The sequence below is a fragment of the Haliaeetus albicilla genome, chromosome Z (assembly GCF_947461875.1).
Source record: "Haliaeetus albicilla chromosome Z, bHalAlb1.1, whole genome shotgun sequence".
In the NCBI taxonomy this organism is placed as follows: Eukaryota; Metazoa; Chordata; class Aves; order Accipitriformes; family Accipitridae; genus Haliaeetus; species Haliaeetus albicilla.
The window spans coordinates 1,889,815-1,913,967 of NC_091516.1; the positions used below are offsets into that span (position 1 = coordinate 1,889,815).

General features: G+C 37.4%; 1 protein-coding gene across 1 annotated transcript in view; it reads right to left on the reverse strand.

The window, feature by feature from the left end:
• The window catches only part of RICTOR (RPTOR independent companion of MTOR complex 2), an 88,729-nt gene that overhangs the window by 7,577 nt on the left and 56,999 nt on the right, over window positions 1–24,153 (reverse strand). The window contains exons 22-34 of the mRNA XM_069776649.1: window positions 23,499–23,625; window positions 16,468–16,632; window positions 15,933–16,009; window positions 15,739–15,817; window positions 14,768–14,877; window positions 11,940–12,027; window positions 11,141–11,233; window positions 10,141–10,247; window positions 9,245–9,474; window positions 7,471–8,500; window positions 3,716–3,893; window positions 2,496–2,580; window positions 885–1,118 (exon numbers count right to left, since the gene is read on the reverse strand). Of these exons, the coding sequence (XP_069632750.1) occupies window positions 885–1,118; window positions 2,496–2,580; window positions 3,716–3,893; window positions 7,471–8,500; window positions 9,245–9,474; window positions 10,141–10,247; window positions 11,141–11,233; window positions 11,940–12,027; window positions 14,768–14,877; window positions 15,739–15,817; window positions 15,933–16,009; window positions 16,468–16,632; window positions 23,499–23,625 (2,603 nt within the window). The remainder of the gene's footprint in view (window positions 1–884; window positions 1,119–2,495; window positions 2,581–3,715; window positions 3,894–7,470; window positions 8,501–9,244; window positions 9,475–10,140; window positions 10,248–11,140; window positions 11,234–11,939; window positions 12,028–14,767; window positions 14,878–15,738; window positions 15,818–15,932; window positions 16,010–16,467; window positions 16,633–23,498; window positions 23,626–24,153) is intronic.

The window sequence follows — 24,153 nt, forward strand, 5'->3', positions numbered from 1 at the left end:
AGAAGGGTTCACCTCAAAATGACATTAGGTTACACTGTCAAGAGTTTCGTCTTATGTTCAATCAGAATTTCTATTCCTACAGCATGTGTTCATGGCCTCCTGTCCCTTGGCTGTGTGCCTCTGACAAGATCCTGGCTCTGCCACACCTCTAACACCCTTATTTGAAGACTAGAGTTGGGATTTCATTTGCTATCCCTTCTTGATACTGAACTCAAGCTCAAGCTTAGCTCTCTGGGCCATTCCTCACATTTTGTACATCATCTCCCTTGCCAACAGTACTCTATATGCTACCACCTGAATGTGTAACACCGCTGTAAAACAGTGAGGATTCCTACTAAGCAGCCATTACTGGATTATCTTTTTATTACAGACATTGCAAAAAGGTATGTAACTGCAAGCTCTGCAGAGAAGGTTAAGAAAAAATAATTCTGAATCCTATCTGAATCTCAAAATACGAAGGAAGATGACTAAATCCCAGAAATTACAGCTCAACTTCAGACTCCTCAGATTTCCTTTGTTTTGTTTTATGGCACAGGCTGGCTTTGAAGTCAGACTTTTCATGAGTTTGACAGTGTCAGTTTTCAAGACATGGATTTTAAGTACTAAATAAGGTTTCAGATTTTGTATTTTGGTAAGCTCTTAAAAATATTAAAAAAAACCCCCACAAAACATGCAGGCACCCAGCCATGCTAACACCACTAGAAATCAAAAAGCTGGAAATGACCATAGATATACCATTGGTTGCACAGTGAGCTTATTATGGAGAATTAATGTCAAGGTCAGTAGTAAGAAAAAAACCCCTTACAGATTAATCAGTTTTAAAGATGAACAAAATTCAGTATTTTCATTCAGTTTTATCACATTTCCCCACAAGGAACACTAACCTGTACGACTATATGAAGAGTTCACTTTGTTGTTAGGCTGATAACCCAGTATCTGAATGCAGACACAGTAAAGGCAGTTCTCATCTGTGTGCTCCTGCAGCCCTGTATCCTCTGTATTTTCTAAAAACTGAGAGGCATCTGAACGGCTAGTATTCATTATTTCTGTGAGACTGATCTGCTGTCGGAGCATCTGAAAAGGGCTTTTGACAACATCACTTGTACCCGATGGAAGGCCTGTAGATAAGCAATTAGACATCAGAAAAAAGAAAACCAAACAGTAACGTTATTTCAACTAAATTTCCCCTTTTAAACCTCTTAAGGCTGGGAAGGGTACATGTGTGTGAAGATCCAGAAACTTTTTTATTTTTGAGTGGTTAAGCTCCCAAGATTGTTGGCATTTGGGAAACAGACATAACATTTTAGTCCCAGCTTCTCATATATAACAAAATATTGCAAAGGACAGAATTCAACCTCTAAACACACACACTGTACACACATACTGTAAGAAGGTGTGTGGTAAATCCTGACATTGTATCAACATTAGTAATACTCATGCAACACTAACACATTACCAAATTTCATAGTGTCAAACAAGATTAGTACAACAATATACCAGATAGTTAAATGACAGGTGTACCAATTAACACAGAAACACAATTTAAAAACCTAACTTAGTGCCTGTAATAGGAAGAAACTAGACTCAACAACAGAGAAACAAGACAGACACTTCAGTGACATGCTCTTCCCTGGATGGAAAATACCAACAAATGCAGTTTTGAACAAGAGTTACTTTACACTGAAACTTATCAAACTACAGAAACATTCTTTCAGGAAAATCAGCTTTATATATTACATTAACCACACGAAATAAAAATAAAAATCAGTAAGATGTGTCTATTTGCATGTTCAAAGTGCTTGTAATAAAGTTCCAGTTAACTAGGAGGCAAGACAACAGCTATCCAATACTACTTTAGGACCAGTTTCACTGCTTTTTCAGTTGTCAAACTGAAAAGACACATATTGACGCCATACAGATTTCTGACTACTCTCAAGTAAAAAGGAAGTGCATTTCAGAACAAGCCAGGCATTACAGCACACTTGCAATTCTCTTGTACAATGTCCCATCAACTCTGCTGATCAACTGTCATGGAAACATCACAAAAAGACAAAATTTACTTTCTGAAATACACACCTAACACCTTCATTGGTTCCTATAAATTCACATGTAATCAAAGGGAAGTCAAAATCTAACAGCTCAATATGTGGCATACATATTTTATCTTAGCTTAAATTTTGCTACTTACTTTAATGCAATATCACTACCAGCCTTAGATTAGCATTAGCTCATATTATAATCAAAGATATGTAGACCTTCCTCCTTTGTTTACTAGAGGAGGACCAAGCTTATGTTACTTTGCAGCAACACCACATTATCTCAAACTAAATAAAACAGGGAATTAATGGCCTGCCATCCTGAATCCCGAACACAGCTCTCAAAACTTAACAGCTAAAAATAACCTTTTCTGTAAAGAAAAAACAAAAATAAACCAACACCCCACCCAATGTAGAAATACACAACAAAAAGGTACATGAGAAGAACAAAACCAGTACCTCCTGCATCAGGTGCGAAGACCCTAGCTCCATGGTCATCAAATGGAAGTGTGGTTTTCTTCTGGAAATACGGAGTTTCCTTTACCTGGAATATTGAAGTGAAAATTAAAATTAGCACAGGTAATAATCATATACAAAGGAAAAGTAGATTTTTAGGAGGAAATAAAATGTCCATTTTTTTACTTCAGGAAAAAGGTCTAATTAGAGGAAGAAATTAAGAATGGGCTCCTGAGTACTAACAAAAAGCCGATGAGAAAAACACACATTTGTGAATGAACATTTATTAAGCAAGGCTTATGAACAGTCAGCAAACATTAACAGTGGTGACAGGCTGTAAGGAAACCAGTGACACAGAAGTGGCTATTAACGATCTGTCCACAATCACTCTACAATGGAGATCTTGGGAGAACAGCGCAAAAAACACCCAGGACATAAAAAAAGTTGCCTGTAAGATGTTGCAGAGTCAAGACATGTATCAACTCTAGAAAAAGCGTTGAGTGAGAAGAAATGAGGTAACATAAATATGCCACAAAGACTGTAAAGGAGAAAGAAAAACTAGTCATTTCATAAAGGGGGAATAAAAGCAGGTATGATTGAAAAATCTTGCCTTTACTCTAGCTTTAGTAATTTTTTTGAGATTAGTAAGAAAGCCATTTAGGTTTAAAAGGCAAAGACTACATAAACTAAAGATAAGGAAGCCGGCTCATTTAACTTTGACATACATCAAGTAACAAAATATTAAACCCTGTGATGCATCAGTTTGTTAGATGGGAAAGTGTTTTAACCAAGTAGAAAGAGGAAAGCAATTGATAAGATATTAAAAAGATCTGGTTTAACTTAAATATAGATATATCTGTAAGGTTAAGTAAGACAATATAATTTAATGGTATGATCATACAAATGTCCACAGGCTATTCTAATTTTAGTATAGAAGCTAGCTGTCAACTAAAAAAAAAAAAAAACCAACTTATGCTACCGTTGTTTAACACTCTTCTAACCTAGCATGTGTCATTATTTGCCTAATAATACAAAACAGACTACTGGTTTTCTGTAAACAGGGTTAGAAAACAAACTCTTGATCTCCAAAATGCATTCCTTGAAAGTACCACAAGAGTTTTTCCTCATTTCTCTAGATCTAATCTATTCTGATAAAAATGCAACAGTTGACTATCTTTCACTACGAAAATGCAAACGAACCCAGTAAGTTATCACATACATACCTGAAATATTTCATTGATATCCACTGGAAGAGCAAGGCCAATGTAATCATCAGAGCTACCATAGGTAGCATTAGAAACCATGGAGCGAACAGAAGAGGAACGCTGAAGTGTGTTTTGATTAATAGGACTTAATAAATCTTCTTTATCTAATGAGGCATAACTTAAAGCTTTCATGAACCTGTAACATTGAAATAATACATCACAAACTTGGTAAAACTCTTATTCTGGTACATTAAAAGTAAGAAGGACTGCTGACTCAAAGGCTATCCTCATCTTCCCATTGTAGAACACAGAGCTTGTAACTCTGTCAAATTGCAGCTATCAGTTCACTGCTTTTTTTCTCTCTCATACTGTATTGCATGGTTCGGCAGTTCCTTGGGTAAAAATTTTTTCTTTGAAAGTCCTGGGATGGGGACTTGAAAGATGGCTGTATGTAACTTCTGCTTGAGGGGCTGCCAACCCTGCCAACCCACCAATTCTCTCCAACTCAGCAGGCTTAGAAGATTTATAGCCCATACATGGTCAGTAAAGATTTATTTAGGCTTTTAAACTAACTGCCTCATTTTTAAGCGTACCTTCCCTGGATATTTACAAACTCTGAGCTGAGCAGGCACATGCTTGCAAATGCAAATCTTGAGCCTGCTAAGGTATTAGCGATGTGAACAAGGAACATTTTTTTTCCTGTGCTCTGCAGGAGCCACCCATTAGGTCACCCAGGCATGGAGGAAGAATTTGCTCAACATGAATGCACAAAGAACAAACTTGAACCTGCACAGTGAGCAGAGCTGACTGTGACAAGCAGCCCAAGGAACAAAGAAAGAAATAGGTTGGGAAAATGAGACAGGAAAGAGGAGGCTGGAGAACAAGTCCTCAGTGCTGATCAGAGTCCTGATGATGGAAATTTCACATTTGGCCATCTGCCATTTTACCTCTCATTGCAGATAAAAACCTACAAATGTCTTCTGCTAATCAACCTATGTAGATGGTCTATATGCAGTGGCTTAAAGCTTCCTACTAAAAAGAGACAAACCTCAGGAACAGTAAATTTTTATTACATTACTGCAAATTATTATACATTGGGAGGTAAAGTACAGTAAATGTTTGATTTCTTGACTTCCTGCCTTAGAAATAATTTTCTACCATTTTTTTGGTTTAGGTGGGCAATTAAAATGCCTTCCTACCCCTAACAGGTTAACAGATTTATACTGAGATAAAATTAAATTATCAAGATTTGACAATCTAAGGTTCAAGACATTATTATGTGATGGAAATGCGCAGAACACAAATTATAGGATTTCAATACTTTTCTTATTACTAATTAATTCTGACTGATGCTAATGAAAGTAGCAGTGGACTTACAATAAAAGTCAAGCCATATTTCAAAATGACAAGAGAAAACAGCCTCAAGTTGCACCAGGGGAGGTTTAGATTGCACATTAGGAGAAATTTCTTCACTAAAAGGGTTGTCAAGTGTTGGAACAGGCTGCCCAGGGAAGTGGTGGAGTCACCATCCCTGGAGGCGTTCAAAAGATGTGGAGACATTGCACTTAGGGCCATGAGATTTAGTGGTGGGCTTGGCAGCATTAGGTTTACGGTTGGACTCAACGACCTTAAAGGTCTTTTCCAACCTAAACGATTCTATGATTCTAAACCCAGAGAGTTACCAAACGCATTAGTTATTTCATAAAAAAACATTCTACAATTACTCTCAATATAAAATTAAAGATAGAAGTATTAATCCTAAACATTTGTCCCTGCTTTTCCTGGAAAAGCTAACAGATATGTCATTAGTAGTGATAAACACCAGTAAGTTTTCATGAAAGCATGTCTGCAGGTGATAGGGTGAGAGCCATGACCATTATTTGAGACATGCACATTAACATTTTTGGTTGGTCTTTAAAGACAAAGGTGGTAAATTTAGCCTCACAAAATGATTTATGCAAAGAAATAAGCTTTTCAACCTTTTGAATGGAAACAACTGGAAACATCACAAAAATCAATTTACAGCTGCTAGCTGCTAAGAACAAATGAGCTTGTCAATGAAGCATGAATCAAAGAAATTCTTCTAAAACTGACAGAAAAATAGCTTCAGCAGACAAAAAGGACAGAATATCTCTTTTCAATTTATTACTTAAACAGCAGTTAAGGACAATATTTAGCTAGAAGTATAATGTACTCTGAAATTAAAAGGACCACAATTATTCAGTGTAGACATTCAGCTGTAACCAGTAAAAAAAAAAACATATACTAGTTATATCACAGCCTTTCCAACCAATTATATTAGTAACCAACACAATCTGATAATCTCTTGTAATATGTATGTCTGCAATTTTTTAACTTTCTCAGATACAAGCACTACAGCCACTTCACTTCAATATTAAACAGATCAGCTCAAATCCTTGAGCCTGACCACCCATGTAAGAGATGATGAACAGCTAAGCACCAGGAATACTGTTAGCATTACATTACTTCAGGATGAAAGTCCACTGCAGCAAGGCTGCTTTGCCTATCAAAGGCATGACTGCAAGGCATGGTACAACATTACTACAGCCACAACAGAACCTGTACTGCCACCGAAATCACACTGATTTTTTCCTGCATTAGCACAGGAAGACAGTGACAGAGCAAGGAACAGCACTTCTGATTTCCAGGATAGTGCAGCTTAATTACTGACTCATCCTTAATTTAATCAGCACACTCAGTCTAGTTCTAACTGAATTGAACAAAGGGAACAAAACTTACCTTTTATGGCATCTTTGCAGAATCATGTGAAAATATCTACAAATTAATTTTGCTCTTCATCAGGACAAAGAATGCATACTAATAAACAGGCACTATGTATGCTCAACTGGGTATGCAGAGTGCAGTTCAGGGACTTGGCATTTGCTGTTCTGTGTAGTAAGCAGATGACTGATGTATTGGTAGCTTTTCCCCTTTCTCTCATCTGAGAGACGATGTTTAGGTAAAAACAGATAGGTCTTTTCACTTTCAATACTAATGTGAAAATCCAATGCACTAGCTAAAAGATGACTTGAAAGGCAAAATTTGGTAGAAGAGTTTTTAAGAGAAAGTTCTTAAGCAGTGACTGTAGCTGCTGGGAACAGTGTCAATGTCATGAGCTAGATATCTTATGTAACTATCCAATTAGTCTTCAGAACATCTAATATGACTCAAAAATAAAGACGTGACACTGCCATCTAAAAATAAATGCTATGAGTAAAATCTTTGCTCTGTTAGCTATGAAGCCAAACTGACATTCCTATCAGTGGTACCAGTATCTCATCACTGACCTCAATGCCACAATGAACACGAATATAGCATATTGGCAGGAGTCCCTGTCCTAAAACCTCACCAAGTGACAAAATTTTCTTCTGAAATATAGCTCTGACTACACAGGCAATTTTGTGTGATTGCAACTTTAATAATGTTAGCAATGTAATTGCATTTAAATATTAAAAAAAGTTAAACAGGAAGCAAATGTGATAAAAGGAAACGTCTTCCTTTGTCACTAACAGCATTAAAGGGGACGAGCACAGCTATGAAAGCTGGGCTTCTCTGACACCATGCACGAAGTTCAGGATTCTCATTCTACTATATTATGCTCCTAGTATTCATACTGCTTTCAGTGAAGTTATGAACCATCTTGCAACAATTTTCACTCTTCGGTGAAATTGGAAAAAAGTATTAAAAAGATACTTTTTTTACTTAATTGGTCTTACAGCTCTGAAGTAAGAAATGAGCACATAATCTCTTACCGGCTTGGGGTTAGTCGAGAATCCAGGCTGCCAGACTTCATGGTAATAGTGTCAGTAAACAGCACGTCCTTTGCTGGAGATGCTAGGGCTTCCGAATGAGACAGTGAAGGATGCATCCTCTGCTGTTGTAAGCGTTTTAGTGTAGCATAGCCAAAGGCATCTCGAGAACTTGTGTAGCTAAAGTTATAGTCAGCAAGACTTTTTATCGTAGCAAGAGAAGGAGCTTTAAGAGACTGGGCTCTTCGGGGAAGCGTATGAGAAGACCCTGGCGGTACCAGGGATACAGAGCTGGATTTTGAGAGAGGCAGGTGGTTAGACTGTGGTGTTGAACAGTGACTTGGTTTAACTGTTTTTGTGCTTACCACAGTACTCAAACTTCCACAGTCAGTATCTACATTTGTAGTGTCCACACCTACAGTCTCCCTTGAAGGGCTAGAGCTCATTGAGCTTATGCCACTTGTTGTGGTATCTGTATTAAAACTTAAGCTACGACTCTTGAAATGTGTTTGTGTAGTACCATCTCCTATTAGCCTTTCTCGGCTTGCGTTTTCCCGGTGAATTTCATTTCCAAGACCTTTTGGCAGCTTCAGATCATTTTCTCCAATACTTGGGGTACTATCAGTATCTTCCATGTGCTTACTTCCAACAAAAGAAGTTTCTAATCGTAAAGTCTGGATTTTAGGAACTTTGCAAACAGGGTTGAATTCTTCCCCAGCAGGAAAGTCTATGCTTCTGGAAGGTTCTGTTACTGTACGATTTCGCCTCAGGCCTGATTTACTGTCAGACGATGTCAGTTTTCCTCCTTTTAGATCACTGCTACTTCTGTGTTTTTTATTAGGTAGAGTAAGAGAGTTTAGAATGCGATTTTTCACAAGTCTACTAGAAGAAAAAAAAGGAAAGGGACTACGGTCTTTGTCCTTTGAAGGTCCAGGTCTGTCATAAAATATTTGTTCTGCATCTTCAGTAATATCTAGGAAGAACGTACTAGTGGAAGTACTACCAAAACGGTCATCCTCCATGATGAACATACCTGAAATTATATGAGACTTCGTCACTGAAAATGGACATTTCATGCTGCAAAAACAAAGCAATTCTATAGAAGCCAAAATGGGAGGCTATGCAATTACTGCAATTTTAATTCAACATTTTTTCTGTAGAACTTAGTAAATTAAGTATCTTGAGGAGCACCTGAGCTGAAGGTCTCCTTGCTTCAAAAGAAAAGCCACAGTATCTTATTTCAGTGCAAACATCCAGCTACTAGGGTTACAAACAATGCACTCCTCTAATAATATCTAAATAGGGTATATTTCTGGATTTAAATTCCAAATATCAATAGCAAAATTAAAATGTACTAGATACTCAAAATATACAAGAATTTAACTACAGCAATACTCTGTGTGTGCATATATACACACAGAATGTATTTATTTTCTAGAGTATTCCTTTGAGGACAACCAAGTAAGTGTATCTTTATACCTAAGCATGGAGATTTCTGCCGGCTATTACAGCAAGCTGCCATGACTTGACAGAAGAACTAGTAACTTACCCTGATGTTAAAACTTCTTACTTCTACATCAAATGTAAACCTAAGACACTGTTCTCTTCCCTCTCACTTGTCTACATCTCTCAATGCATATAACTCTGTACTCTTGCTTGCACTCTTCTTCCTTGCAATAACACCATCTGCCTGAACCTCATCCTGCCAAAAGGTTGGTAAGAACACCAAAATGCTGCTTTGTGGTGGTTTTTTTCTGTTTGTTTTGTTGTTACTTACTTGAAGGAGCAGATTCGCTTTCACTGTTATGTCTAGAACTGGTAGACTCAGAGTTCAAGCTAAGAGTGCTGGGTATAGAAGAAAGTTCATTGCAGAGCTGCTCCATGTCATCAGGGACCACTGGCCAAGGCTGCCTACGACTGTGTCTCACTGCATCCCAATTGTGATGCTTCAAAATGTCACATCCTTGTTTAGTTTTGGCTATTAGACCAAGCACGTAGACACAGGTTCTGTATTTAATGCATATATGAAAAAAGAGCAACAATAATAGAATCTAATTTAACTAAACTTATTTCTCTTTTGAAAGGAAACAGTTTCAAAACAATTCAGCAGAAACTTCACAAAACTGCCAAGTAGCTTTTTGTTCATTTTTATTTGTAAATCAATGGAAGCTTAAGAAATGGACTAAAATATCTGAGAACAATACACTACTCAAAAATAAAAACTAATTATTACAAGAGCCTGATTAGATAAAGTAGAAGAACACCTTTTTTTAAAAAAATAATAAAGGGACATTAATGAAGTAGCAACAGTAGGCAAAAGACCATCTATTAATGCTTTTAAAGATTCAAAAAAGATATTGAATAAAAGTGATGGAATAATAAATTGATTCCAACAGAGATATAAGTAGCAAATATTTTAATTGTTTCTTTTTTAAAAAAGAAGAGTAGTGTATCTTTTTTCATAGTTTTCATTTGCTTACTGCATGTTCTTTCAGACTTCCTATACAATTCTGTGATTGTATAGGACTGAGATAGATACTCAGTCATGAATGATCTTTCATAACTGAGTTCCAAGTAAGTACAAAACTATATTAATGTAAATTAGGTAAGGCTATTTGAAAACCTATGGCAACTATCATCTGTAAATTTTATATATAAAGCAGATACACATACCCTCTGACAGAGAGAACCTCACACTGTTGGGCAAGTGCCATTATATCGGGAATTACATTCTCCTCTTGAAGCAAGTTAAGACCCCAATTTGAAGATCCAATATTGCCCTAAAATAAAAGTTTTCGAGTAAGTTTTGATTTTGATGTGATCTGTAGTACTATCAGTGTAAAGCTTTTAACATTTTTGTTTGTTGGTAGTACAGTTTCAAGTCACATCTTCTCAAAGCAATTAAGAGATTTTAGCACCCTTTTTGGCATTTCCTAGTCGTGCAGATCTAAAAAACAGACTTGGCACACTATGTATAATCCCTAAAACTGCTCACAGCTAACTACTGTGTATTCCTCATTTTACCAATTCTGCTACAGCCAGCAGTATGATCTTCGTTTACTCATTTTACATACATTATATTACATACCTACAATATCTTCCAGTAATAGTCACCTTGCACAAATGTTCCTAAATAAGCTTTGGGGAAGACAAGAAAGAAGCAGACAAACAGCTGAGGCGGCAAAGCGAATTTAGAAGTGTAGCTTGGATAAGTACAGACACTAGGTTTTCACCTATCCCAGGTACCAGGGGGTGTCATGACCACATATATTCACACGCATCCACAGTGGCAGCCAACTTTCTTCCAGAAACACTGAATTTTGGACCACTACAGTAAATACATTAAAATCAGACCACAGCAGCTTGTAACTACTACTTCCAATTTAATATTGGTGCTGCACGTGGCAATCTGTTCTTTTTATTTGTTAAAAAAGAAAAAATAAAAAAAGACAAAGTGACTATTAAAAAACACAGAACAAAAAAGGTGCAGTGAACCATTTTAAACTGAAAGTCCAGTTAGGGTACAAAATGCCAACTTGGAGAAAAAAAACCCCCACATTTTATGACAAAAAACCTAATTAATGATTTTACAGGATTTAGCTTAGTTATTTCAGAATCAAGAGTCATAACAGAATTCAAACAACTGCAAAAAGTTTGTAAATCTATTACTAACCAAGGCCCAAAGGGCTGCTTTCAGCTGCTTAATTCCTTCCCACTTATCCAGCATTGGGGAACGAACAGTATAACTTAGATCTGTAACAATACTCTGAAGGAGAGAAACAGAAAAAAAAAAAAAAAACCACTCAGTTGAAAATGAAAAGGACACCTCAGTCAAATAGGCTCTCTTACCTTTTTAATAAAAGGTAAAGCACTAATTTAAAGTATGCACTCTAAAGTGAACAGTGGTAGTTCTGGAATAATAAGCATAAATTAACAGCAATCGTAATGCAAGTAGAAAATTTTGATGTAAGCACTGACTGCATCAAGTTAATTCAGATTTTATAAAGGTAACAGATTAATCAGACTAACAAACTGCAATATCTAAGCTTTCTCTTGAACTTTTCAACTATCATATTCATTACATCATCTTGCAAACTCACATTAAAAGTGTATTCATTTAAGCAACTATTAATTGGCTTAGGATTTGTTTTCTTAGTTTTTCAGGATATTAGAAATAAGATTTTATTCCCTCATCTCCACATTTTTGTATGTATAAAAGGACAGGCACAATTTTACTTGTCAATATAGAATTCATGCACACACAAACTGAAAAATTATTTTTATTGGTGAGTTGCTTTCTATTCTAAGATTTTGCAAGCCATTTTAAGAAAAAGGTTGCAAGGTATTTCTCTGGTATTTCATGATCAACTTGTTTTGTAATGACTTTAAATGCCACCTCTTTTAAAATGTACTTAGAAAGGATTACAGTACTCTTTAAAATCTTTCAAGTTATAAATAGTTATTATCCTCACCTGAGACTCCAATAAATGGCAGCCCGTTTTATGGTGCACCAGTTGGCCATAAAGGTGAACTGGCAGGTACACATGTGGTCGCTGTAATCTGGCAGAAAGAGAAATCATATGCTTTCCAGGTAATTCTGACATTTTCTTTTAAAATAAATTACACTGCAGTGTAATGCAGTAAGTTACTCTTGAGCTTTTTCAGACAAAGGGGATTCTTTTGGAGAATTTAGAACAGAACAGAGTATTTCAGTTGGAAAGGACCTACAATGATCACCTAGTCTAACTGCCTGACCACTTCAGGGCTGACCAAAAGCTAAAGCATGTAGTTAAGGGCATTGTAAAAGCATCTTAAACACTGACAGGCTTGGCGCATCAACCACCTCTCTAGGAAGCCTGTTCCAGTGTTTGACCACCCTCTTAGTAAAGAAATGCTTCCCAATGTCCAGTCTAAACATCCCCAGACACAGCTTTGAACCATTCCCACGCATCCTATCGCTGGATTCCAGGGAGAAGAGACCAGCACTTTCCTCTCTGCTTCCCTCCTCAGGAAGCTGCAGAGAGCAATGCAGTTGCCCCGCAGCCTCCTTCCCCCCAAACTAGACAAGCCCAAAGTCCTTAGCTGCTCCTCATAAGACACTCCTTCCAGCCCTCTCACCAGCTTTGTTGCCCTCCTCTGGATGCATTCAAGGACCTTCACATCCTTCTTGAATTGTGGGGCCCAGAATTGCACACAGTATTCCAAGATGGATTTTATTCAACAGCACTGACCCCAGAATTAAACCCTGAGAAACACTGCTAGGTGACCTGTTGCCAGCCAGGTGTAGCTCCATTCACTACAATCCTTTTAGCCCTGCTGTTCAGCCAGTTCTTCACCCAGTGCAACATGAACCTGCTCATCCCACAGTTGGACAACTTGTCCAGAAGGATGCTGTGAGGGACAGTATCAAAAGCCTTATTAAAATCCAGAAAAACTACATCCACCCCCTTCCCTTCATCCACTAGGTGGGTGACCTTATCATAGCAGGATATCAAATTAGTTAAACAGGGCTTTCCCTTTGTGAACCAATGTTAACTGAGACTGATAACTGCATTATTCTTTAAATGCCTTTCAAAAGCACTCAGCATGATCTTCTCCATAATTTTTCTAGGAACTGAGGGTAGACTAACAGGCCTGTAGCTTCCTGGGTCTTCCCTTACACCCTTCTTGTAAATTAGAATAACATTGGCTAGCTTCCAGTCAGCAGGGACCTCCCCAGACTCCCAAGACCTTTGGTAGATGATCAAAAGGCGTCCTGCTGTAACATCTGCTAGCTCCCTCAGTACTCCAAAATGAATCCCGTCAGGGCCCACATATTTGTGAACATTCAGCTGATACAGCTGGTCCCTTACAATTTCAGTGTCTGCAAACAGAAAGTCACTGTTCCCACACTTGTGGTCCTCCAACTCAGGGGACTGGGCAGCCCAAGATCTATCAGTATTATTAAAGACTGAGGCAAAAAAAAAGCACTGAATGCCTCCACTTTTTCTTCATCCCTATTAGTCAGGTGACTATCTTCAACAAGGATCAGTCCAACGTTTTATTTAGACCTCCTTGTGCTATTAACATACCTAAAAAAGCCATTCTTGTTATTTGACACAACACTGGTGAGTTTCAATTCTAACTGAGCATCGGCCTTTTGTGTCTTCTCCCTGCATACATGAACCACAGCTCTATAATCTTCCTATGAAGCCTGACCTTGCTTCCAGAGATCACACAATTTCTTTTTGCTCTTGAACTCCACAAGGAATTCACTGTTCAGCCAACTGGTCTTCTGCCCCACTTGCTTCACTTATGACACAATGGGATTGCCTGCTCCTGTGCTTTTAAAAGGTGGTTCTTAAAAACTGACCAGCACTCGTGGACTCCTAAGCCATCAAAAGCAGATTCCCAGGGTACTCTGCTAAATAGCTCCCTGAGGTCCAGGGTAGCACCTCTGCTATCCTTTTTTCTCATTACACTGAAAATTTTAAACTCAACCATTTCATGATCACTATGGCCAAGACAACCACCTACCATCACATCTCCCACAAGTCCTTCTTTATTCACAAATTTTAAGTCTAGGAAGGCATCTTTCCCAGTTGGCTCACTGAGTACTTGTCACAAGAAGTTACCTCCTACAAACGTCAAGAATTTCCAAGACCTGTTTGTCACAGTATTCCCAGTTAATGTCTGGGAAGTTGAAATCTCCCATAAGGAGAAGGGCTACCGATCCAGAGATTTCTCCTAATTGCCTATAGAATAACACATCAGTGCTAACATCCTGGCTGGGCGATCAGTAGTAGACACACACTACAGCATGTCCTTTGTTTCCCATCCCCCTAATCCTCACCCAGAGGCTCTCAACAACATCATCACTAACTGTAGGGGCCGTACAATTAAACCTCTCCCTTACATATAGGGTGACACCTCCACCTCACCTGTCCTGCCTATCTCTCCTGAACAGCCTGGAACCCTCCATTCAGCACTCCAACTGTGGGACTCACTCCACCAAGTCTCACTAATACCAATGAGATCATGGCTCTGGGAACCGAACAACACTTCCAGTTCATCCTGTTTGTTTCTCATACTGCATGTGTTGCTGTACATGCATTTCAGATACGCTTCTGAGCCCTCTGGGCTCCCAGGAGCAGTATAAATATTCCCGCTATCATTGCCACCCTCAGGTGATGCCAGGCTAACCTACTTGGCTTACCTACTGCAATCCTGTTGCTATCCCCTTCCCCCATCAATTCTAGTTTAAAGCTCTCTTGACCAGTCCTGCCAGCTTACGCCCAAAGACACATTTTCCCAAATTTACCTTTGGTTGCTCCGACGAACATAATTATCACCATCAACAGGTTTGCGGTATGTTGTAAGTGCTTCATTAAGTTGTTCTTCAATCAATTCAACATACTTTAAGTTATATTCCTAGAAGAAGACAGACAAAGGTTGACAATACACTTAGCGGTATGTTTTTATAGTGTGGTACTTTATAAGGAAGGAATAATTAAGGAAAGCTGAATTTCTTTGTGATCTGATGGTGGGGCTCACCAGAATTACTGTACTTCATACATACAATGAGTCTGCAGAGTTGACAACTGATTCCATAATTATTTCAGTGAATTTGTTAAGAAGGGAAGGAAAGAAGGAAATACTTCACATCTGACTTCAACCGGAATAATCTTAACAGACCACCACACATTTCAGTATTCCTAGAGAAGTCACAGCTTATAAGTTAGTAAAAAAATGCCAACAGGAATAAGACCAAGCATTTATGATCAATTGTGAAAACAAAATAACGTATAAAGAGTTTTATCCTAGTCATGACGATGATGCATTTTTCTCAGTGGTCTTCTGTTTCTATTTACTTCTTAACAGCATAAGCTAATTCTATCTTCATGATCTCTAGACTTAACTTTAATTAGCAACAACCAGAGGTAACGGGTATCTTGAAAAGTAGTATTCCTTTACACACTTCTCTAGATAGGACCTCACACAACAACTTATTTTAGAAAGTCACTACACTCCTGAAATATTTGCTGAAATGCCAAAATTATATAAAAGGCCTGGGTAAATCAGAAGCACACATGTATACAGTTCCATAGCTCCTCTGAGTCTCTGTCAACCTTTTTCAGCAAAATTGTTGTCACTGAGACAATAAATATATTGGCATTAGCAATACACATATATGAATATGCAGTATTTTTAAGAATCTTTGACATTCTAAACCTGCACATTCACACCCTTTCTCCACCTAGTATCAAGCACACCTTTTATTCTTAGCATTACCTTTTGCCATTTTTCCATTTGTTTTGTTACATAACCTCTTTCATTTAGATATGAAAACCCCTTTGGGATGGACAAAAATCTGTAAAGCAACATCAGACAGTTAGTACTCCACTTAAAACAAATCACGTAATTTGAATAAAAACAAACTTACTTGTTTTCACACTGTAAAGACAAAGAGCATATTCAACATTTACCTTAGGAGTAGAAGCAAACCCTTGTCTCCAAGATGAGAAAGAGCTGGTTTCATTTGGATGAGGGCATGAAGATTGGCCTAAAATAATTAAAAATGTATACGGAGTATCTGAGCACTATATAATCCTGAAAACTACAGCAACTACAATAATCTACCAGCAATGAAGCAGCAAGTTTTTCACAAAAGAAAGTACCAAACAGCACCAACCTCATTCTAATATTATCCACTTTAGGTACCATCTGTCATTAAATATATATATTACTTCACAAGAAGTATAATGATCAAAATAGCTGAAGTAGTCTGAATCCATATTTAAGAGCAGGCATAAGCCAGAAGTCTACATCTTCTTATCATTAATACTGCAGTATTTTCAGCAACGGGGTCTATAAACTATTATGAAGTCCATCAATGACAATCAAGAAGGAAACCATCAGTAACTTCTTGCATACTTTTACTTTGCTAACGGGGGGAGGGAGGGGGGTATAGCTTACAGAGTAGCATACCAAAAAGAGATTGAAAAAGGAAAGGATGCTCACCTTGTCTTCACATGCCTCATCTAGAATATCAAGTGCCTCAGAAGAAATAGTTTTATTTTTATCATGTAACTGGGTCACCAGTAGCTCAATCCCCCAGTTGCTGAAGAACTCTACATTTGCTCTCAGTAATACTCTTAAGTGTTTTGTTGCATACAGCCTGCAGCTCTGCAAAAGGAAAATGTTTTTCTGAATGGAAGAAAAATAGCTAATGTAGTCAATGATTTACCACTTTAAAAAAATACATTTTAATTACCATATTTTACAGCAAGTAGCTGTGATACACACCTTATGTATTAAAACTACAGTCTATTTGAGAGCTATTTCTCTCTTATCAAATGGGAAATTTGAGTGTGAGATCACTAGTAATCTGGTCACTGCAAGTCTCCCTGGAAAGCAGTTATCAATTAGTCATTCGCTGTGATAGCACTACACAAAGTCATCAGGATTAGGAGGAAAAATACCTTGTAAATGGCCAGTGCTATTGCATATACTTTCATGTATGCAATATTTTGCAAAAAGCTTTAACAAGCAAATATTAGAACCTCTGGGGAATTTATTTTAATACATTTTAAATTGTTTCCCAAACATATCTGATCTTCAAAACGTCTCAGAAAACCTTCTAAATAGAAAAATGTTATTTTCTGTAATAAGACAGTTTCCCAATACTTAGTTTACTACTATGAATTTCTCCAAGTGACAGCAGAAAGAAGTACCCTGTCAGTTCCTGTACTGCTGTTCAGAACTTGCTGAATAAACAGCATAAATTGATTAACACCATTTCCTATTAGAAAAAATACACACAAAGTAGAAGGAAACAGGCTTAATCTACAAGAACTTGCAGTGTTCCGGAGCAAGCACAGAACAACCCTTACAATATATGCTTACTAGCAAAGGTGTTATCTATACTTACACAAGCATAGCTGGAAAAGACAAAATCAGGTGCCCAAATCCTTTTTCAGGTCTTCAGTCCCTACACCTTTAAAGCTGTGATAGTTATAACCAAGTAAATTTTCTATACATTAAAATGTAAACGATCGATGTTGGGATGCATGTGAATATCTGTACTCCAAGAGATAGGTGAATTGGTCCAGGTTGGACAGCACTACCTAGGTTAACAGCATCTTCTGGATTGTTTTTTTTCCCTCCAGAAATACTTGGCAAGCAGTACTTGAAAGAAAGTGAGAGCAGGAAATGTGAATGTGCACAGTTCATTTAAAAAATCTTGTCCCATTATTTCAACTTCAAATATCATGTGCGCATTTCTACTTATTCAATACACAGAGGCTTATTTTTTGGAGTGGATGCAGGAATGATGTAACACACGTATGAAGACAGACCATGGAACAGTGATTCGCAACTCCGGCCTAGGCTGCACAACCATTTTGAAGTGGCTTGCATACTGTTAGCGGTATATCTTGAACATGGAATAGACGACTAGCAGCATATTTATTAAAGATGAGAACAAGAGCTATTATGCTGAAATGATCACTTGATCAGGATGTTAAGCCTACAGAGTAACACAATAATATGAAACCAGAATTCAGTGTCGTGTAGTGCATTAGAATTTGTCTATAAAGAATTGTTGTTACTGCTACAACTACACTGAGTGTGATACAGAGAATGAAAGAGAACAATGTTCACTTCCTGAAATACTTCCTGAACGTGAATTAATCTATCCAGATAACTAGTACAGAATTAGAACAGTTTTTAATTTTCTGTTTAGAGATGGAAAAGACAAGAAGGAATTCATGACTCTGATGGGACAATTAAATGGCAAATAAAATTCACTGCAGATAAAGTTGAAACAATGAACTGAAGTGAAAAAATAATCCCAGCTTTACACACACAACAGGCTCTGAGCCAGCTCTTTATACCCAGGGAAAAGATCTTGGGGCTAGTATTATTTGGTTCTGTGGACGCGTTAGAGAGAAGTTCAATGGCAACCAAAACCACTGAAAGTAAACAGAACAAAATACATCAGCATTGTCGCTAGGTAAATCCACTGGGCGTTGACATCTTGGACACTGTGTGCAGTTCTGGTTTTTCTACCATCAGAAATAAAAAGAACAACTAAAAAGGTATAAAGAACAGAAGAACAGGGTTTTAAGCAAGTGAAGGTACAGAAAAGGGTCTTTACAACAAGGAATGACTCACACTAGGATGTTCAAACCTCAGAACAGGGGCTGCAAAACCACTGCATGCATTTCCAACAGTCCTAAAGTCTTCAAGCAGGGTCACAACCTTTGTGCAGCCAAGATCACCTGTATGCATTTCCCAGACGAGAGAGGCAAAGCCCAGCACTGCTTTTCCAGATGAAGCAAAATGCTGGAATGTTTTTACTTTTGATGGGAACTGATTGGAAAAGCAGTGTAGAGGATATCTGAGGAAACAGACATTCCCCTCCTTCACTCATGCACGAACTACATTATAAAACAGACAAAGCCCTGTACTAAATCTGTCAGAAGATTCTTTTACTATCAAAGGGCTTTGAGACCCTTAGAATTGAAGCAGCAAGTCACAGGTCACTATGCTCAGCTGATTACATACAGCGTAGCATAGATGCCAGTAGATATAGGATAAATCTACCCTTTAGCCACCTATGAAGTTGAAATTCTAGGTCATGAACTGCAGCACTTGAGGACACAATGGGTACTCTGTGTTTTTACCATGAACTGGCAAAAAGGCAGCTGAGGCAGTATTAATTTGCTCTAGCACAAATGACCAAAGCACACCTGGAAGCAGGTTAAGATGTGCTTCTGCTTCACTGATCTACATAGATACTGCTCTGTAAATGTTTTCATTGTATATAGTCAGCCCAAAATGCTACTCTCCCCATCTAATGCTAAGCTGGCTACAGAAATTAGTTTTCCTTGTTCAGAGACACTCATTAGCAAACAGCTAACAAGCCTGCTTCACAGCTCTGAATAGCTTTAAAATGTGTATGCAGCTATAATCTCAGTTAAACCAACAAAAAGAGCAACTTCAGCTTTTGAAATTAACAGATAAGGTATTTAATTAACAAATATCTCAGGGAATTAAAATTTCTGAAGGAAAGAATCCCTGCTGGAGATGGTCTTTCTCACTTACAAACACAGCTTTTCAGAAATTATGACCAGTCCCATACATTTGTATTGCTTTTAAATAGAATTTAGACGCCAGAGGCAGCATATAGAATCAAAATCACAATTTGTCTTCTGGATTATGAATTAATGCAAACCCTTTCCAGAGGCTTACAGGCTCCACTCATCCTACGAGGTCCTCATCACAAGTCCTTGAAAAGGTAAGGTGGAAGGGGCTTGCAAGTGCCTTATTTGAATTGAACTGCATGTTCATTTTTAATCTTAGGATTCACTTGTCCAAGGTGACAGAATGTCAGTTCTGGTAATTAAAAATGTTCTCCTCATGGGACAGAGCCGTGAGTGGTATAACTGTTCCAAGTTTCAATTTTTTCCTACCATGCTTGCTAAATACAACTGAGTAAATTTTCTTCTGCTGTTGACAATGCTGCTATTTCAGAATTCCAGACCATAGAACCCAGAAAATGGCAGATACACCTTCCCCTAACATCTAAACAGAGGTACTTCCAAATTACTCCTCAGTCAGTGGAACTGCCCACGCAAATACCTTTCAGTTCAATATTTCCATATTCTTTCAGGTATCTTACCCTCTCAGAATTGACAATTTCCATCTCACATGAATATTTTAATTTCTGGAGAACACTTGTAGTTTTGCCCATTGCAGTTGTTCAAAAATACCACTTATACCACTAAGGATAGAGTTAATACTAGACTTAAAAGGTTTTATCCTTTGGATTAGCTTTTTACACTTTTGTCTTGTATTGGGAGCATGAACATCAGAAACACTGAAGACAAGCATTTTATCCACAAGATGATACTGGCAATACTGTGTACACCAAGCATTGCCAAAGGGTTCTTCGACAGGTCAATATTTTGCCTTTTTGTCAAGTAGTACTCAGTGAAATTTTCTCTTCAAAATACCATCACTTCAGTTTTCATCATAAGAACTTATGGGGTTGGGCACATGGTAAAGCAGGGAAAGAATTTCTTAAGGGAATAAATTTTATCCAAGTATGAAATCATCTGTGGTTGATGCAAGCATAGACCCACTTCTGCTGACTGAAACAGTCCATTCTATTTGTTATTTTCCTCTTTTAGATGAAATATACAAAATATTTCCCTATGAATTTCAAGTATTCAAGCAGGTCAACTAATTCAGGAAACAAAACACCCTGAAATAGTTTCGTACATCCCTCATCGTTCAATATGTTTCACAAAGGAAGTCAATCTCTATTTATGAGGTTCAAACAGTAACTTTTCCTTCTTTTTTAGTATTCTGATAGTAAAAGATTCATTTACATTTGTCGTCAACAAACAAGATTTAATTTTTTTATATTTCTTAAAATCGTTATCATAAATTCTTTTTTAAAAAAGAAAATATTGACGGTATTCTCATGGTATTGTAGCGTACAAAAATCAGGGTACAGTCTCAACCACTGCAACACTGAACTCTAAGGAGCAGAATTTAAGTCACAACACACCTCAGCTATGAACTTGCCTGGGGATAGCTATGGTTAGAGACCTGCTACACCTGAACGCACACCTAACTGATATTAAGGACCACTGACACATATTGTGCACATATGAGAAAGGTTACACTTTTACTTAGAGTAAGTCAGTGCTTGGCAGTTAAGAAGATATAGCCAAATAATTTCTATTCTTTTAGATTTCAGGAGACTGCCAAAACCAGACAGTTACTTAATCTCTGCTGTTTCCCTAGACAACCCCTTCCCTAGGTTGTTAGGCCTCACATCAATGTGAGACTGGGAAATTGAAGCATTAGAACTCAGTATTCATAGGCTGCTAACATAGGCCAAGACCTTAAAACATCACAGATGTAAGAAGTTATCAGCATATCTGGCAAGAAGGACCTCTAACTTCAAAACTAATTATTTAGGTTTGAGCTCCAAAATGTGCATTCTTAAGTTTCTGAGCCTGTAGAATGTTTCTTAGCTTTCTCCAGAGTGTTCTACTTGGACATCTGTCAAGGTCTGACATTAAATAGTCAAGGTAATGCCAACCATCAGATCATTATCCCTAATCCTTTTCATAATCCCAAACAGACCAGAACTGAAATGGGTGAGCCTGAGGGCTCTACAAGCTTTCCTAATTTCTAAGGTGCCAGAGAGTGATGTCTATTCTATTCACATCCGAAGTATAAGAAGTGTTTACTACCTATTATTCATTAAGTTGAATTACAAATAGGTGGAAATTGTATTTTTAGTTATCATCACTAAGAGCAGCAGTAGTCATCAACTGTTTTCTGGCTTTGTATATGCTTGGGACAGTATGTTCAGACAATATCTGCACCCACTTCAAGCCAGTCTGCTTACAGCTAGTGATACCTGTATCAGAGTTGAATGCATTCTGTTTTGGTCGTGTGCCACTCCCCCCGGCCAGATAAAAATAAGTCCAAAAGTAGGTCTTCACAGAACATTTGGATGGAGATCAACCCATTCCTACCTACATAAAGCTTCTGGTGTAGTGTACTGGATACTTGAAAACATTTGGAAGTACCTCTCTCAAAACAGTATTTAAGTCTTCATCCCTTAGATACCACAATCAAGGAATCTTTCCCAAAATAAGAAATCTTTCCCAAAACATAAACCCCAAACACTAATTCATAATAAAATGCCTCAAATTATTAGTGTAACTGTATAATTCATTGAGGAGATTGTGACAGCATGCCTGGACTTTTTTCTAATTGTTAACCAGCTGCATTTGGAAGAAACTGAAATGCTGGAGTGCTCTTTACTCCATGTACAGCCTCTTTTTATGAGGTAAAAATAACTGGGAGGTGGTGGAGGGGGGCAGGGGGCAGTACCTATTGACATGAAATCTCAGTAGAAACAGCTAAATAAAGTTCCACAGCCTAAATTGCTCTTAAGTGACAGTCATCTAACAGGAGCTTAGAAGTCTAATAAAGACATAGGCATGCATCCTCACAACATATTAATTTCTGTTTTCTTGCTCAGACTAGGCATAAAACAACTTTGAAGAAAGGATATCAAAGTCATCACTTCACTGAAAGATTACTTCAAAATTATTCAGTAGGGAGCTTCACTTTCAAAAAGCCATTCCTTCAAACTCTTACCTTCAGACTCCACTCTTTACCTGTAAGAATCATTGTATCTTTGATGGTCTTGGAGAAATATCCTGAATTTCTTTCCTTCCCTCTCCTCTTCCAAAAGACAGTGAGATATTTAAAGCTAGCATCTACCTTATTCCCTCTTTTATCCACTCTAGAATATATTCTGCCTTGTCCAGACAACAGAGGAATAGCTCTCCCTGAAGTAACGGAAGTTCTTTCCTACTTAGATTTCAACTTACTAATTGTCATTTCCCTGACATCAATACTTCCTTGTCTACATTACACCTGATTGATTTCTCTTTTCTTAAAGGTTCAGGAGCTTCCTCTCCCAAGTCTACCTAAGGCTGTGTTTTATTTTCACTCATATTCTTTGATTCAGAAGTACAAATCCCAATGCCTATTTCTGAACCACCCCTTTGTTCCAGCAGCTATAGTGTCTAATCAGTTCCGCTGCGGTAACCTCAATCATTATCAAAACAGTATCTACCACTGGAAGGTTAACCTGTTTATTACTGCTAGAAATACACATTTCTGTTTGTGAAAATGATGCCTTCACAATTGATTTAGGCTGTCCACTGACCTAGACAATAACACTCGGTATATGCATTTAAAGACTTCAAGCCCCTTAATACATGACAGAAACCTCTATTTGAATGACTCAATTTCTTGTGCACAAATACAATATACAGTGTGAAGTTCACAGCAAATTCAAAAACTACATGAGTAGGAGCTTCATTTCTCTGAAACAAAAATAAAAATCCTTCTGGATAAATAATAGCTTAAAAATAAAGTCATACACCTTGAATAAGAAAATAAATGTCTAGTGGCAATTAACAATTGAACATAAATTGAACTGAACTTACATCAGTAGCTGCTGTCAGGATTTTAGAAAGGATGACTCTTGCTAACCCATCTCTGCTGTAATCCAAACTAGAAACAGTCAATTTTAATAAATGATCCTGGTTCTTCAAAGAACAAAGATTAAGAAGACTGGGGGGGAAGGGGAGGGAGAAGAAAATAAAAATTAGTATTTGAACCCACCCATTTATTTATTCAATCAGTAATTTAAACTTAAGTACTTTGAATTAGACTTTCATTTCTATAAACTCAAAATACAAAGTAAGTTCTCACATGAAGTGGAGTAACTTTAAACTGTTACAGCTGTTAAGAGTCAAATGGGGACCAAATAATGCACTAAACTGCAAGGGGAAAATCCCCAAACCAACAGTTTTCATAATTGCTCTGTAATAATTTTGTCAGCATACTTTAATTAGTGATTATGAGTATAAAAATTAGCGTTCATGAAACTCTGTGAACAATTCCTCATTGTAAAACATTCTGTGTATACAGCTTGCCATAACATTAGTAGTACTGTCTAGATTTTATTCTGAAGCCAGTAAAAAATCTGCATTCTAATAATCAATAAAAACAACATAATTAAAAAGGAGTCCATCAAAACACCTGAATTTTCACTTAAAGTTTACTATATTTAAAATAAACTGGTATTAGCCACTAGAC